The 13,880-nt window shown below is 48.3% G+C and overlaps 1 protein-coding gene across 3 annotated transcripts in view; it reads left to right on the top strand.

Annotated features, from left to right (window-relative positions):
- The window catches only part of LOC134943527 (uncharacterized), a 160,904-nt gene that overhangs the window by 143,381 nt on the left and 3,643 nt on the right, over window positions 1-13,880 (top strand). For 2 of the 3 annotated variants that reach the window (XM_063932321.1, XM_063932320.1), the window contains exons 5-6: window positions 675-829; window positions 12,860-13,049. In XM_063932321.1, the coding sequence (XP_063788391.1) occupies window positions 675-829; window positions 12,860-13,005 (301 nt within the window). In that variant the 3' untranslated portion in view covers window positions 13,006-13,049. Of the gene's footprint in view, window positions 1-674; window positions 830-12,818; window positions 13,050-13,880 lie in introns of those variants that run through there. The other variant, XM_063932322.1, reaches the window with a different exon arrangement.

Genomic DNA, 13,880 nt, shown 5'->3' with positions numbered 1-13,880 from the left:
CTGATTTGAGGATCCTTACACTTACTAACCTCTTCCTTCTTGTATCGAAGTTTGTTCTTCTCGCCTGATTAGGGCTCTCTGATGCTCCTGCCTTGAACTTAACTGAATTTCCAGAGCCAGGAGGCGAGGATATAAGAGACTGGCCCGTTGCATTCTGGGAGGCCGAAAGCTTTGATCGTTGGTGCCATTCCGCTGAGGCTACCTCATATCCCAATGTATATCCTGTGGACTTCGGAGAAATAGTTACTGACGGTAAGTCTACCATAATTACTACTTTTAACCTTCTTGCATATAAGTGTCCTAGTGGTAATGCAGAATTTATAAGATTAGTTTGTAAAAGTTAATGTACCCCATTTTTTTTTTTTTTTAAAGTAATCTGCACGATGGCACCCTCTCACCCAGCAACCGCCCCCCCTCCCCTCGCACACACGCACACACACACACACACACACACACACACACACACACACACACACACACACACACACACACACACACACACATTTCTGCTGTGTCCAGGCAGTACAGCTAGTCAGGAAGGGTGTGTGGCCTTTGGTCTGTTTATGGTGCTTCCTACTATCGGTTACATTGCTGCTCTGTCAATGGCTCCGGACAGTTCAGTTTCTGGCGCCATGCTTGTGGATTGTATTAGTCACTCTAGCTCTGCTCTGCAGTGAAGCCCTGGAAACACGATTGAAGCAGGTAGAGGATCTCACTGCCACTTACAGTAACATGGAAAAAGATCTCTTGGAGGAAACTGAAAATCTGAAAATATTTCTACAGCAATCGCATGCCGGGTTGGCACAGGTGACGTCCGATCATCAGAGAGGTGAGCAAAGAAACACACGGAGAAAACATAAATAATTCTGCATAGTGCTGAGACAGTGACATTCTACCATTGTATTATAGCATAAAAAGGCATGTAAATGTTTGACAAGTAGAGCTGAACTGTCCTCTGTTGTGGGTGGTTGTTTTTTTTTTTTTTTTTTGGGGGGGGGGGGGTTGGTTTATGTTACTATTGCTACCTAGCATTTTGAGTCAATTGCCTTTTTTAACCTGCTTGGGTGCTGTTGTGTATCATGTGCAAATCTGGACACATGGAAGATTTCTACCACTTGTTGCACCAGGATATCCATTTGATTACACACCAAGCTAACCTGGTGCTATTCTGCATTTATGTTGAGCAGCAGTATCACATCAGAGCCTGTGGTGGTGGTAAAGTAACCTTGCACAGTACTATCTATTCCTCTGCAAGCTACTGTCTACTGTTACCACGGGCTCAGAAAGTTCCCTTGCAGCATGTAATGGGGTATGTGAAGGAAGTGTGAGGATGCATAGGTAAAAATAAGAATTTACTCACCGGTAATTCTATTTCTCGTAGTCCGTAGTGGATGCTGGGAACTCCGTAAGGACCATGGGGAATAGCGGGCTCCGAAGGAGGCTGGGCACTCCAGAAAGATCTTAGACTACCTGGTGTGCACTGGCTCCTCCCACCATGACCCTCCTCCAAGCCTCAGTTAGGTACTGTGCCCGGACGAGCGTACACAATAAGGAAGGATTTTGAATTCCGGGTAAGACTCATACCAGCCACACCAATCACACCGTATAACTCGTGATATGAAACACAGTTAACAGTATGAAACAATAGAGCCTCTCAACAGATGGCTCAACAATAACCCGATTTAGTTAACAATAACTATGTACAAGTAATGCAGATAAACCGCACTTGGGATGGGCGCCCAGCATCCACTACGGACTACGAGAAATAGAATTACCGGTGAGTAAATTCTTATTTTCTCTAACGTCCTAGTGGATGCTGGGAACTCCGTAAGGACCATGGGGATTATACCAAAGCTCCCAAACGGGCGGGAGAGTGCGAATGACTCTGCAGCACCGAATGAGAGAACTCCAGGTCCTCCTCAGCCAGGGTATCAAATTTGTAGAATTTTGCAAACGTGTTTGCCCCTGACCAAGTAGCTGCTCGGCAAAGTTGTAAAGCCGAGACCCCTCGGGCAGCCGCCCAAGATGAGCCCACCTTCCTTGTGGAATGGGCATTGACAGATTTTGGCTGTGGCAGGCCTGCCACAGTATGTGCAAGCTGAATTGTACTACAAATCCAACGAGCAATAGTCTGCTTAGAAGCAGGAGCACCCAGCTTGTTGGGTGCATATAGGATAAACAGCGAGTCAGATTTTCTGACTCCAGCCGTCCTGGAAACATATATTTTCAGGGCCCTGACAACGTCTAGCAACTTGGAGTCCTCCAAATCCTTAGTAGCCGCAGGCACCACAATAGGCTGGTTCAGGTGAAACGCTGACACCACCTTAGGGAGAAACTGGGGACGAGTCCTCATTTCTGCCCTATCCATATGGAAAATCAAATAAGGGCTTTTACAAGACAAAGCCGCCAATTCTGATACTCGCCTGGCAGAAGCCAAGGCCAATAACATGACCACTTTCCATGTGAGATATTTCAGATCCACGGTTTTTAGTGGTTCAAACCAATGTGATTTTAAGAAAACTCAACACCACGTTGAGATCCCAAGGTGCCACAGGAGGCACAAACGGGGGCTGACTATGCAGCACTCCTTTTATAAATGTCTGAACTTCAGGTACTGAAGCTAGTTCTTTTTTGAAAGAAAATCGACAGAGCCGAGATCTGTACCTTAATGGAACCCAATTTAAGGCCCATAGTCACTCCTGCTTGCAGGAAATGCAGAAATCGACCTAGTTGAAATTCCTCTGTTGGGGCCCTTTCGGCCTCACACCATGCAACATATTTTCGCCATATGCGGTGATAATGAGTTGCTGTAACCTCTTTCCTGGCTTTAGTAAGCGTAGGAATTACTTCCTCCGGAATGCCCTTTTCCTTCAGGATCCGGCGTTCAACCGCCATGCCGTCAAACGCAGCCGCGGTAAGTCTTGGAACAGACAGGGCCCCTGCTGCCGCAGGTCCTGACTGAGTGGCAGAGGCCATGGGTCCTCTGATATAAATTCTTGAAGTTCTGGGTACCAAGCTCTTCTTGGCCATCCACGAGTATCGTTCTTACTCCTCGCCTTCTTATTATTCTCAGTACCTTTGGTATGAGAGGCAGAGGGGAGAACACCTAAACCGACTGGTACACCCACGGTGTTACCAGAGCGTCCCTAGCTATCGCCTGAGGGTCCCTTGACCTGGAGCAATATCTTTTATAGCTTTTTGTTAAGGCGGGACGCCATCATGTCCACCTGTGGCCTTTCCCAATGGTGTACAATCCTATTGGAAGACTTCTGGAGGAAGTCCCCATTCTCCCGGGTGGAGGTCGTGTCTGTTGAGAAGATCTGCTTCCCAGTTGTCCACTCCGGGAATGAACACTGCTGACAGTGCTAACACATGATTTTCCGCCTATCGGAGAATCCTTGTGGCTTCTGCCATCGCCATCCTGCTTTTTGTGCCGCCCTGTTGATTACATGGGCGACTGCCGTGATGTTGTCTGATTGGATCAGTACCGGCTGGTTTTGAAGCAGAGGCCTTGCTGGCCTCAGGGCATTGTAAATGGCCCTCAGATCCAGAATATTTATGTGTAGGGAAATAACCTGACTTGACCAAAGTCCCTGGAAGTTTCTTCCCTATGTGACTGCCCCCCAGCCTCAAAGGCTGGAATCCATGGTCACTAGGACCTAGTCCTGTATGCCGAACCTGCGGCCCTCTTGAAGATGGGCACTCTGCAGCCACCACAGTAGAGATACCCTGGTCCTTGGAGACAGGGTTATCAGCCTATGCATCGGAAGATGCGATCCGGACCACTTGTCCAACAGGTCCCTCTGAAAAGTTCTTGTATGGAACCTGCCTAATGGGATTGCTTCGTAAGAAGCTACCATTTTTCCCAGGACTCGCGTGCAATGATGCACCGCTACCTATTTTGGTTTCAGGAGGTCTCTGACTAGAGATGACAACTCCTTGGCTTTCTCCTCCGGGAGAAACACTATTTCTGGTTTATGTCCAGAACCATCCCCAGGAACAGTAGACGTGTCATAGGAACCAGCTGTGACTTTGGACTGTTTAGAATCCACCTATGCTGTTGTAGCACTTTCCAAAATAGTGCTACCCCGACTACCAACTGCTCCTTGGACCTTGCCCTTATAACGAGATTGTCCAAGTACGGGATAATTACAACTCCCTTTTTTTGAAGGAGTATCATCATTTCGGCCATTACCTTGATAAAACACCCTCGGTGCCATGTACAGTCCAAACGGCAGTGTCTGGACTTGGTAATGGTAATCCTGTACCACAAATCTGAGGTACTCCTGGCGAGGATGGTAAATGGGGACATGCAGGTAAGCATCCTTGATGTCCCGGGATACCATGTAATCCCCCTCGTCCAGGCTTGCAATAACCGCCCTGAGCGATTCCATCTTGAACTTGAATTTTTTTATGTTCAAGGATTTTAAATATAAAATGGGTCACACCGAACCATGCGGTTTCGGTACCCCAACCCGTGTGGAATAGTAACCCCGTCCTTGTTGAAGTAGGGGCACCTTGAGTATTACCTGCTGGGAATACCGCTTATTAATTGCTTCTAGCACAGCCTCCCTGCCTGAGGGAGTTGTCAGCAAGGCATATTTTAGGAAACGGCTGGGGGGAGACATCTCTAATTCCAGCTTGTACCCCTGAAATACTACTTGGAAGAAACAGGGATCCACCTGTGAGCGAGCCCACTAATTGCTGAAATTTTTGAGGCGGCCCCCCACCGTACCTGGCTACACCTGTGGAGCACCCGCGTCATGGTGTGTACTCACAGGAGGCGGGGGAAGAATCTTGATTCTGGGAACAGGCTGACTGGTGCAGCTTTTTCCCTCTACCCTTGTCTCTGTACAGAAAGGAAGCGCCATTTGACCCGCTTGCTTTTCTGAAGCCGAAAGGACTGTACCTTTTTCTGTGAGGAAACCTGAGGTAAAATTATTTCTTCCCAGCAGTTGCTGTGGATACGAGGTCCCAGAGACCATCCCCAAATAATTCCTCACCCTTATAAGGCTCTCTATGCGCTTTTTAAGTCAGCATCACCTGTCCAGTGACAGGTCTCTAATACCCTCCTGACAGAATGGACATTACATTTATTTTGGATGCCAGCCGGCAAAATATCCCTCTGTGCATCCCCCATATATAAGACAACGTCTTTAATATGTTTTTATGTTTGCCAACTATTATTCCTGTTTGACAGGGTCACCAACCACGCTGCAGCAGCACTATCTGCAGGTCTCAGTCTAGTACCTGAGTGTGTAAATACAGACTTCAGGATAGCCTCCTGTTTTTTATCAACAGGTACCTATTAAAGTGGCCGTATCCTAAGACGGCAGTGCCACCTTTTTTGACAAACGTGTGAGCGCCTTATCCACCCTAGGGGATATCTCCCAGCGTAACTTATCCTCCTGGCGGGAAAGGGTACGCCATCAGTAACTTTTTATAAATTACCAGTTTCTTAATGGGGGAACCCACGGTTTTCACACACTTCATTTATTCATCTGATGGGGGAACAAAACACTGCCTGTTTTTTCTCCCCAAACCTAAAACCCATTTATAGAGGTTAAAGTCAGAAATGTATAACACATTTTTTTATTGCCGGGATCAAGTCACGGATTGGATTGTGTATATGTCTCCACCTTGTCGACACTGGAGTCAGACTCCGTGTCGACATCTGTGTCTGCCATCTGAGAGAGCGGGCGTTTTTGAGCCCCTGATGGCCTTTGAGACGCCTGGGCAGGCGCGGGCTGCGAAGCCGGCTGTCCCACAGCTGTTACGTCATCCACCCTTTTATGTAAGGAGTTGACACTGTCGGTTAATACCTTTTACCTCTCTATCCACTCTGGTGTCGGCCCCACAGGGGGCGACATCACATATATCGGCCTCTGTTCCGTCACCATATAAGCCTCCTCATTCAACATGTCGACACAGCCGTACCGACACACCGCAGACACACAGGGAATGCTCTAAACGAGGACAGGACCCACAAAAGCCCTTTGGGGGGACAGAGTGAGAGTATGCCAGCACACACCAGAGCGCTATATACTGCAGGGACTAACTGAGTTATGTCCCCTATAGCTTTATATCTATATATATATATAATGTATACTGCGCCTAAATTTAGTGCCCCCTCTCTCTTTTTTTAACCCTTGTAGACTGCAGGGGAGAGCCAGGGAGCTTCCCTCCAACGGAGCTGTGAGGGAAAATGGCGCCAGTGTGCTGAGGAGATAGGCTCCGCCCCTTTTTCGCGGCCTATTCTCCCGTTTTTTATGGACTTCTGGCAGGGGTATTTACCTCATATATAGCCCCTGGGGCTATATATTGAGGTATTTTTGCCAGCCAAGGTGTTTTTATTGCTGCCTCAGGGCGCTCCCCCCCAGCGCCCTGCACCCTCAGTGACCGGAGTATGAAGTGTGTGAGAGGAGCAATGGCGCACAGCTGCAGTGCTGTGCGCTACCTTGGTGAAGACTGAGTCTTCATGCCGCCGATTTTCCGGACCATCTTCTTGCTTCTGGCTCTGTAAGGGGGACGGCGGCGCGGCTCCGGGACCGAACATCAAGGCTGGGCCTGCGGTCGATCCCTCTGGAGCTAATGGTGTCCAGTAGCCTAAGAAGCCCAATCCGGCTGCAAGCAGGCGAGTTCGCTTCTTCTCCCCTTAGTCCCTCGCTGCAGTGAGCCTGTTGCCAGCAGGTCTCACTGAAAAGAACAAATTCTAAGACTATAACTTTCTAAGAGCTCAGGAGAGCCCCTAGTGTGCATCCAACCTCGGCCGGGCACGAAATCTAACTGAGGCTTGGAGGAGGGTCATGGTGGGAGGAGCCAGTGCACACCAGGTAGTCATAAATCTTTCTGGAGTGCCCAGCCTCCTTCGGAGCCCGCTATTCCCCATGGTCCTTACGGAGTTCCCAGCATCCACTAGGACGTTAGAGAAATGCTTTATCCATTAACTGTGGTGTTTTTCTGTCTTTGGTAAACTCCAGTCCTGTTTACAGATATATATTTGCAAATGTATTTTTTATTTCTCTAACGTCCTAGTGTATGCTAGGGACTCTGAAAGGACCATGGGGAATAGCGGCTCCGCAGGAGACTGGGCACAAATGTAAAAAGCTTTAGGACTACCTGGTGTGCACTGGCTCCTCCCCCTATGACCCTCCTCCAAGCCTCAGTTAGATTTTTGTGCCCGAACGAGAAGGGTGCACACTAGGGGCTCTCCTGAGCTGCTTAGAGTAAAAGTTTAAATAGGTTTTTTTATTTTCAGTGAGTACTGCTGGCAACAGGCTCACTGCATCGTGGGACTAAGGGGAGAAGAAGCGAACTCACCTGCGTGCAGAGTGGATTGGGCTTCTTGGCTACTGGACATTAGCTCCAGAGGGACGATCACAGGTTCAGCCTGGATGGGTCCCGGAGCTGCGCCGCCGGCCCCCTTACAGAGCCAGAAGAGCGAAGAGGTCCGGAAAAATCGGCGGCAGAAGACGTTCCTGTCTTCAAATAAGGTAGCGCACAGCACCGCAGCTGTGCGCCATTGCTCTCAGCACACTTCACACTCCGGTCACTGAGGGTGCAGGGCGCTGGGGGGGAGCGCCCTGAGACGCAATAAAACACGGTTTAAACCTTATATGGCTAAAGAAATGCATCACATATAGCTCCTGGGCTATATGGATGCATTTAACCCCTGCCAGTTTTCCTAAAAAAAGCGGGAGAAAAGGCCGCCGTGAAGGGGCGGAGCCTATCTCCTCAGCACACAAGCGCCATTTTCCCTCACAGCTCCGCTGGAAGGACGGCTCCCTGACTCTCCCCTGCAGTCCTGCACTACAGAAACAGGGTAAAACAAGAGAGGGGGGGCACTATTTGGCAGTTAATATAAATACAGCAGCTATAAAAGGGAGAAACACTTATATAAGGTTATCCCTATACAGATATAGCGCTCTGGTGTGTGCTGGCAAACTCTCCCTCTGTCTCCCCAAAGGGCTCGTGGGGTCCTGTCCTCTATCAGAGCATTCCCTGTGTGTGTGCTGGGTGTCGGTACGATTGTGTCGACATGTATGAGGAGGAAAATGATGTGGAAGCGGAGCAATTGCCTGTTTTAGTGATGTCACCCCCTAGGGAGTCGACACCTGACTGGATGGTCGTATTTAAGGAATTACGTGACAATGTCAGCACTTTGCAAAAAACTGTTGACGACATGAGACAGCCGGCGAATCAGTTAGTGTCTGTCCAGGCGTCTCAAACACCGTCAGGGGCTCTAAAGCGCCCGTTACCTCAGATGGTCGACACAGACCCAGACACGGATACTGACTCCAGTGTCGACGGTGAGGAGACAAACGTAATGTCCAGTAGGGCCACACGTTACATGATCACGGCAATGAAGGAGGCGTTGAACATTTCTGACACTACAAGTACCACAAAAAAGGGTATTATGTGGGGTGTGAAAAAACTACCCGTAGTTTTTCCTGAATCGGATGAATTGAATGAGGTGTGTGATAAAGCGTGGGTTTCCCCCGATAAAAAACTGCTGATTTCTAATAAATTATTGGCACTATACCCTTTCCCGCCAGAGGTTAGGGCGCGTTGGGAAACACCCCCTAGGGTAGATAAGGCGCTCACACGCTTATCAAAACAAGTGGCGTTACCGTCTCCTGATACGGCCGCCCTCAAGGAACCAGCTGATAGAAGGCTGGAAAATATCCTAAAAGGTATATACACACATACTGGTGTTATACTGCGACCAGCAATCGCCTCAGCCTGGATGTGCAGCGCTGGAGTGGCTTGGTCGGATTCCCTGACTGAAAATATTGATACCCTGGATAGGGACAGTATATTATTAACTATAGAGCATTTAAAGGATGCATTACTATATATGCGAGATGCACAGAGGGATATTTGCACCCTGGCATCGAGAGTAAGTGCGATGTCCATTTCTGCCAGAAGAGGGTTATGGACGCGACAGTGGTCAGGTGATGCGGATTCCAAACGACATATGGAAGTATTGCCGTATAAAGGGGAGGAGTTATTTGGGGTCGGTCTATCGGACCTGGTGGCCACGGCAACGGCTGGAAAATCCACCTTTTTACCCCAGGTCACCTCTCAGCAGAAAAAGACACCGTCTTTTCAAACTCAGTCCTTTCGTCCCCATAAGGGCAAGCGGGCAAAAGGCCACTCATATCTGCCCCGGGGCAGAGGAAGGGGAAAAAGACTGCACCAGGCAGCCTCTTCCCAGGAGCAGAAGCCCTCCCCCGCTTCTGCCAAGTCTTCAGCATGACGCTGGGGCTTTACAAGCGGACTCAGGCACGGTGGGGGCCCGTCTCAAAAATTTCAACGCGCAGTGGGCTCACTTGCAAGTGGACCCCTGGATCCTGCAGGTAGTATCACAGGGGTACAAATTGGAATTCGAGACGTCTCCCCCTCGCCGGTTCCTGAAGTCTGCTCTACCAACGTCTCCCTCCGACAGGGAGGCAGTATTGGAAGCTATTCACAAGCTGTATTCCCAGCAGGTGATAATCAAGGTACCCCTCCTACAACAGGGAAAGGGGTATTATTCCACGCTGTTTGTGGTACCGAAGCCGGACGGCTCGGTGAGACCAATTTTAAATCTAAAATCCTTGAACACTTGCATAAAAAGGTTCAAATTCAAGATGGAGTCACTCAGAGCAGTGATAGCGAACCTGGAAGAAGGGGACTATATGGTATCTCTGGACATCAAAGATGCTTATCTCCATGTCCCAATCTACCCTTCTCACCAAGGGTACCTCAGGTTTGTGGTACAAAACTGTCATTATCAGTTTCAGACGCTGCCGTTTGGATTGTCCACGGCACCCCGGGTCTTTACCAAGGTAATGGCCGAAATGATGATGATTCTTCGAAGAAAAGGCGTCTTAATTATCCCTTACTTGGACGATCTCCTGATAAGGGCAAGGTCCAGGGAACAGTTAGAGGTCGGAGTAGCACTATCTCAGGTAGTGTTACGTCAGCACGGGTGGATTCTAAATATTCCAAAATCGCAGCTGATTCCAACAACACGTCTACTGTTCCTAGGGATGATTCTGGACACAGTCCAGAAAAAGGTGTTTCTCCCGGAGGAGAAGGCCAGGGAGTTATCCGAGCTAGTCAGGAACCTCCTAAAACCAGGACAAGTGTCAGTGCATCAATGCACAAGGGTCCTGGGAAAGATGGTGGCTTCTTACGAAGCGATTCCATTCGGAAGATTCCACGCAAGAACTTTTCAGTGGGATCTGCTGGACAAGTGGTCCGGATCGCATCTTCAGATGCATCAGCGGATAACCCTATCTCCAAGGACAAGGGTGTCTCTCCTGTGGTGGTTACAGAGTGCTCATCTCCTAGAGGGCCGCAGATTCGGCATTCAGGATTGGGTCCTGGTGACCACGGATGCCAGCCTGAGAGGCTGGGGAGCAGTCACACAGGGAAAAAATTTCCAGGGCTTGTGGTCAAGCATGGAAACGTCACTTCACATAAATATCCTGGAACTAAGGGCCATTTACAATGCCCTAAGTCAGGCAAGGCCTCTGCTTCAGGGTCAGCCGGTGTTGATCCAGTCGGACAACATCACGGCAGTCGCCCACGTAAACAGACAGGGCGGCACAAGAAGCAGGAGGGCAATGACGGAAGTTGCAAGGATTCTTCGCTGGGCGGAAAATCATGTGATAGCACTGTCAGCAGTGTTCATTCCGGGAGTGGACAACTGGGAAGCAGACTTCCTCAGCAGACACGATCTTCACCCGGGGGAGTGGGGACTTCACCCAGAAGTCTTCCACATGATTGTGAACCGTTGGGAAAAACCAAAGGTGGACATGATGGCGTTCCGCCTCAACAAAAAACTGGACAGATATTGCGCCAGGTCAAGGGACCCTCAGGCAATAGCTGTGGACGCTCTGGTAACACCGTGGGTGTACCAGTCAGTATATGTGTTCCCTCCTCTGCCTCTCATACCCAAGGTACTGAGAATCATAAGAAGGAGAGGTGTAAAGACTATACTCGTGGCTCCGGATTGGCCAAGAAGGACTTGGTACCCGGAAATTCAAGAGATGCTCACGGAAGACCCGTGGCCTCTACCTCTAAGAAAGGACCTGCTCCAGCAGGGACCATGTCTGTTCCACGACTTACCGCGGCTGCGTTTGACGGCATGGCGGTTGAACGCCGGATCCTGAAGGAAAAAGGCATTCCGGATGAAGTTATCCCTACCCTGATCAAAGCCAGGAAGGATGTAACTGTGCAACATTATCACCGTATTTGGCGTAAATATGTTGCGTGGTGTGAGGCCAGGAAGGCCCCTACAGAGGAATTTCAACTGGGTCGATTCCTGCATTTCCTGCAAACAGGACTGTCTATGGGCCTCAAATTAGGGTCCATTAAGGTTCAAATTTCGGCCCTGTCAATATTCTTCCAAAAAGAACTAGCTTTAGTTCCTGAAGTTCAGACGTTTGTCAAGGGGGTACTGCATATACAGCCTCCTTTTGTGCCTCCAGTGGCACCTTGGGATCTCAATGTAGTTTTGGGATTCCTAAAATCACATTGGTTTGAACCACTCACCACTGTGGACTTAAAATATCTCACATGGAAAGTGGTAATGCTGTTAGCCCTGGCTTCAGCCAGGCGTGTCTCAGAATTGGCGGCTTTATCCTATAAAAGCCCTTACCTGATTTTTCATACGGACAGGGCAGAATTGAGGACTCGTCCTCAATTTCTCCCTAAGGTGGTTTCAGCATTTCACTTAAACCAGCCTATTGTGGTGCCTGCGGCTACTAGGGACTTGGAGGATTCCAAGTTGCTGGACGTAGTCAGGGCCCTGAAAATATATGTTTCCAGGACGGCTGGAGTCAGAAAATCTGACTCGCTGTTTATCCTGTATGCACCCAACAAGCTGGGTGCCCCTGCTTCTAAGCAGACGATTGCTCGTTGGATTTGTAGTACAATTCAGCTTGCACATTCTGTGGCAGGCCTGCCACAGCCAAAATCTGTAAAAGCCCATTCCACACGGAAAGTGGGCTCATCTTGGGCGGCTGCCCGAGGGGTCTCGGCTTTACAACTTTGCCGAGCAGCTACTTGGTCAGGGGCAAATACGTTTGCAAAATTCTACAAATTTGATACCCTGGCTGAGGAGTTCTCTCATTCGGTGCTGCAGAGTCATCCGCACTCTCCCGCCCGTTTGGGAGCTTTGGTATAGTCCCCATGGTCCTTTCGGAGTCCCCAGCATCCACTAGGACGTTAGAGAAAATAAGAATTTACTTACCGATAATTCTATTTCTCATAGTCCGTAGTGGATGCTGGGCGCCCATCCCAAGTGCGGATTGTCTGCAATACTTGTACATAGTTATTGTTACAAAAATCGGGTTATTATTGTTGTGAGCCATCTTTTCAGAGGCTCCTCTGTTATCATGCTGTTAACTGGGTTCAAATCACAAGTTGTACGGTGTGATTGGTGTGGCTGGTATGAGTCTTACCCGGGATTCAAAATCCTTCCTTATTGTGTACGCTCGTCCGGGCACAGTATCCTAACTGAGGCTTGGAGGAGGGTCATAGGGGGAGGAGCCAGTGCACACCAGGTAGTCCTAAAGCTTTTTACTTTTGTGCCCAGTCTCCTGCGGAGCCGCTATTCCCCATGGTCCTTTCGGAGTCCCCAGCATCCACTACGGACTATGAGAAATAAAATTATCGGTAAGTAAATTCTTTTTTTTTTCCATTTGTAAATGTTAATAATTTGTCATGTAAACTGTGTGTATTTTGGAACATTGTGTGATCTGTAAAGCTTATCTTTAGTCCTAGTGATGACAGCCATGTGATTTACAGTAGCCTTTAATTTACAGTAGGGGTACATTTATTATGAGAATTGTTTCCATCCTATCAGTGGAAGAGGAGCTGCTTACTCTGCAGAACAGGCACCTTGCCCAAAAATGCCCATTACACAGTGAGGCCAAGCTCCTGCTTGATACCTGCATTAAGGAAATAGAGTCACTGAATGCTTTACCAGAGGAGAAACGTCGCAAGAAGTGAGGTCTGCCCCTCCGATCCCACTGCAAATGGGTTTTCTCTGGAAGGTAATTATAGCGCGTTCAGTGGCTTTATTATATATGGATGTTTATGGGGCACGTTTTATTGACTCAATATGTAATTTAAATCTAAAGACGTCTTGAGACTTTATTTCTAATTTTGTGTCACTTCATTTTGAAATGTGGGGAGATCTGATTCTGTACCTTTATTTGATTATTTTATGCAATTATGATTGATGAATCACCATAAAATGGGAGAATACTTTGAGTCATACACTTTGAAAAACAAAATTTTCAGACAGGAGTGCAACAGTATAAACCTATAAATAATGTTTCCTATTTATCAGTGAAAGAAAAGGGGATTCCATAAGTTGCTCAATCAGTGTTACTTTACACTAAAGTGGAAAAAGTCATGAAATAGCACTATGTAAAGGTAATGGTTGGTGGCACCACTGTACTTTGACATCCTGGAAATGCCCAGACCTGCATCAGTTGTAATGTGACATCTTGTGAGTCAGTCTGAACATTGACTAGGCTGCTCATGGCAAGGTGACGGAAGTTTTTGAAGTTTGAATAGGGCATGATAATGCCTGCCTGACAGATGGGACATTCCATTTCCTAAACTGTAAAGACCTTCAAAATTCCTTGTACCTCATGGAAGGCATTACCACCCATAGCTGACAGCGCAGTGGTCGGCCACGGGTGTTTGATAATCGGAACCAGCGGCGTCTAGACAGAATTGGCCATGATAACAGATAAGTGACACTGGCTCAAATCACATCAACATTCAATGCAGGAGGTACAGATATGTCCTAATACATCGTTGCTGCAGTCATGCTAAACAGCCCCTCTTGACATTCCAGTTCATGTGAGAATCTT

Source organism: Pseudophryne corroboree, chromosome 7 (genome assembly GCF_028390025.1).
Source record: "Pseudophryne corroboree isolate aPseCor3 chromosome 7, aPseCor3.hap2, whole genome shotgun sequence".
In the NCBI taxonomy this organism is placed as follows: domain Eukaryota; kingdom Metazoa; phylum Chordata; class Amphibia; order Anura; family Myobatrachidae; genus Pseudophryne; species Pseudophryne corroboree.
This window is presented reverse-complemented; position numbering and strand designations above follow the sequence as displayed.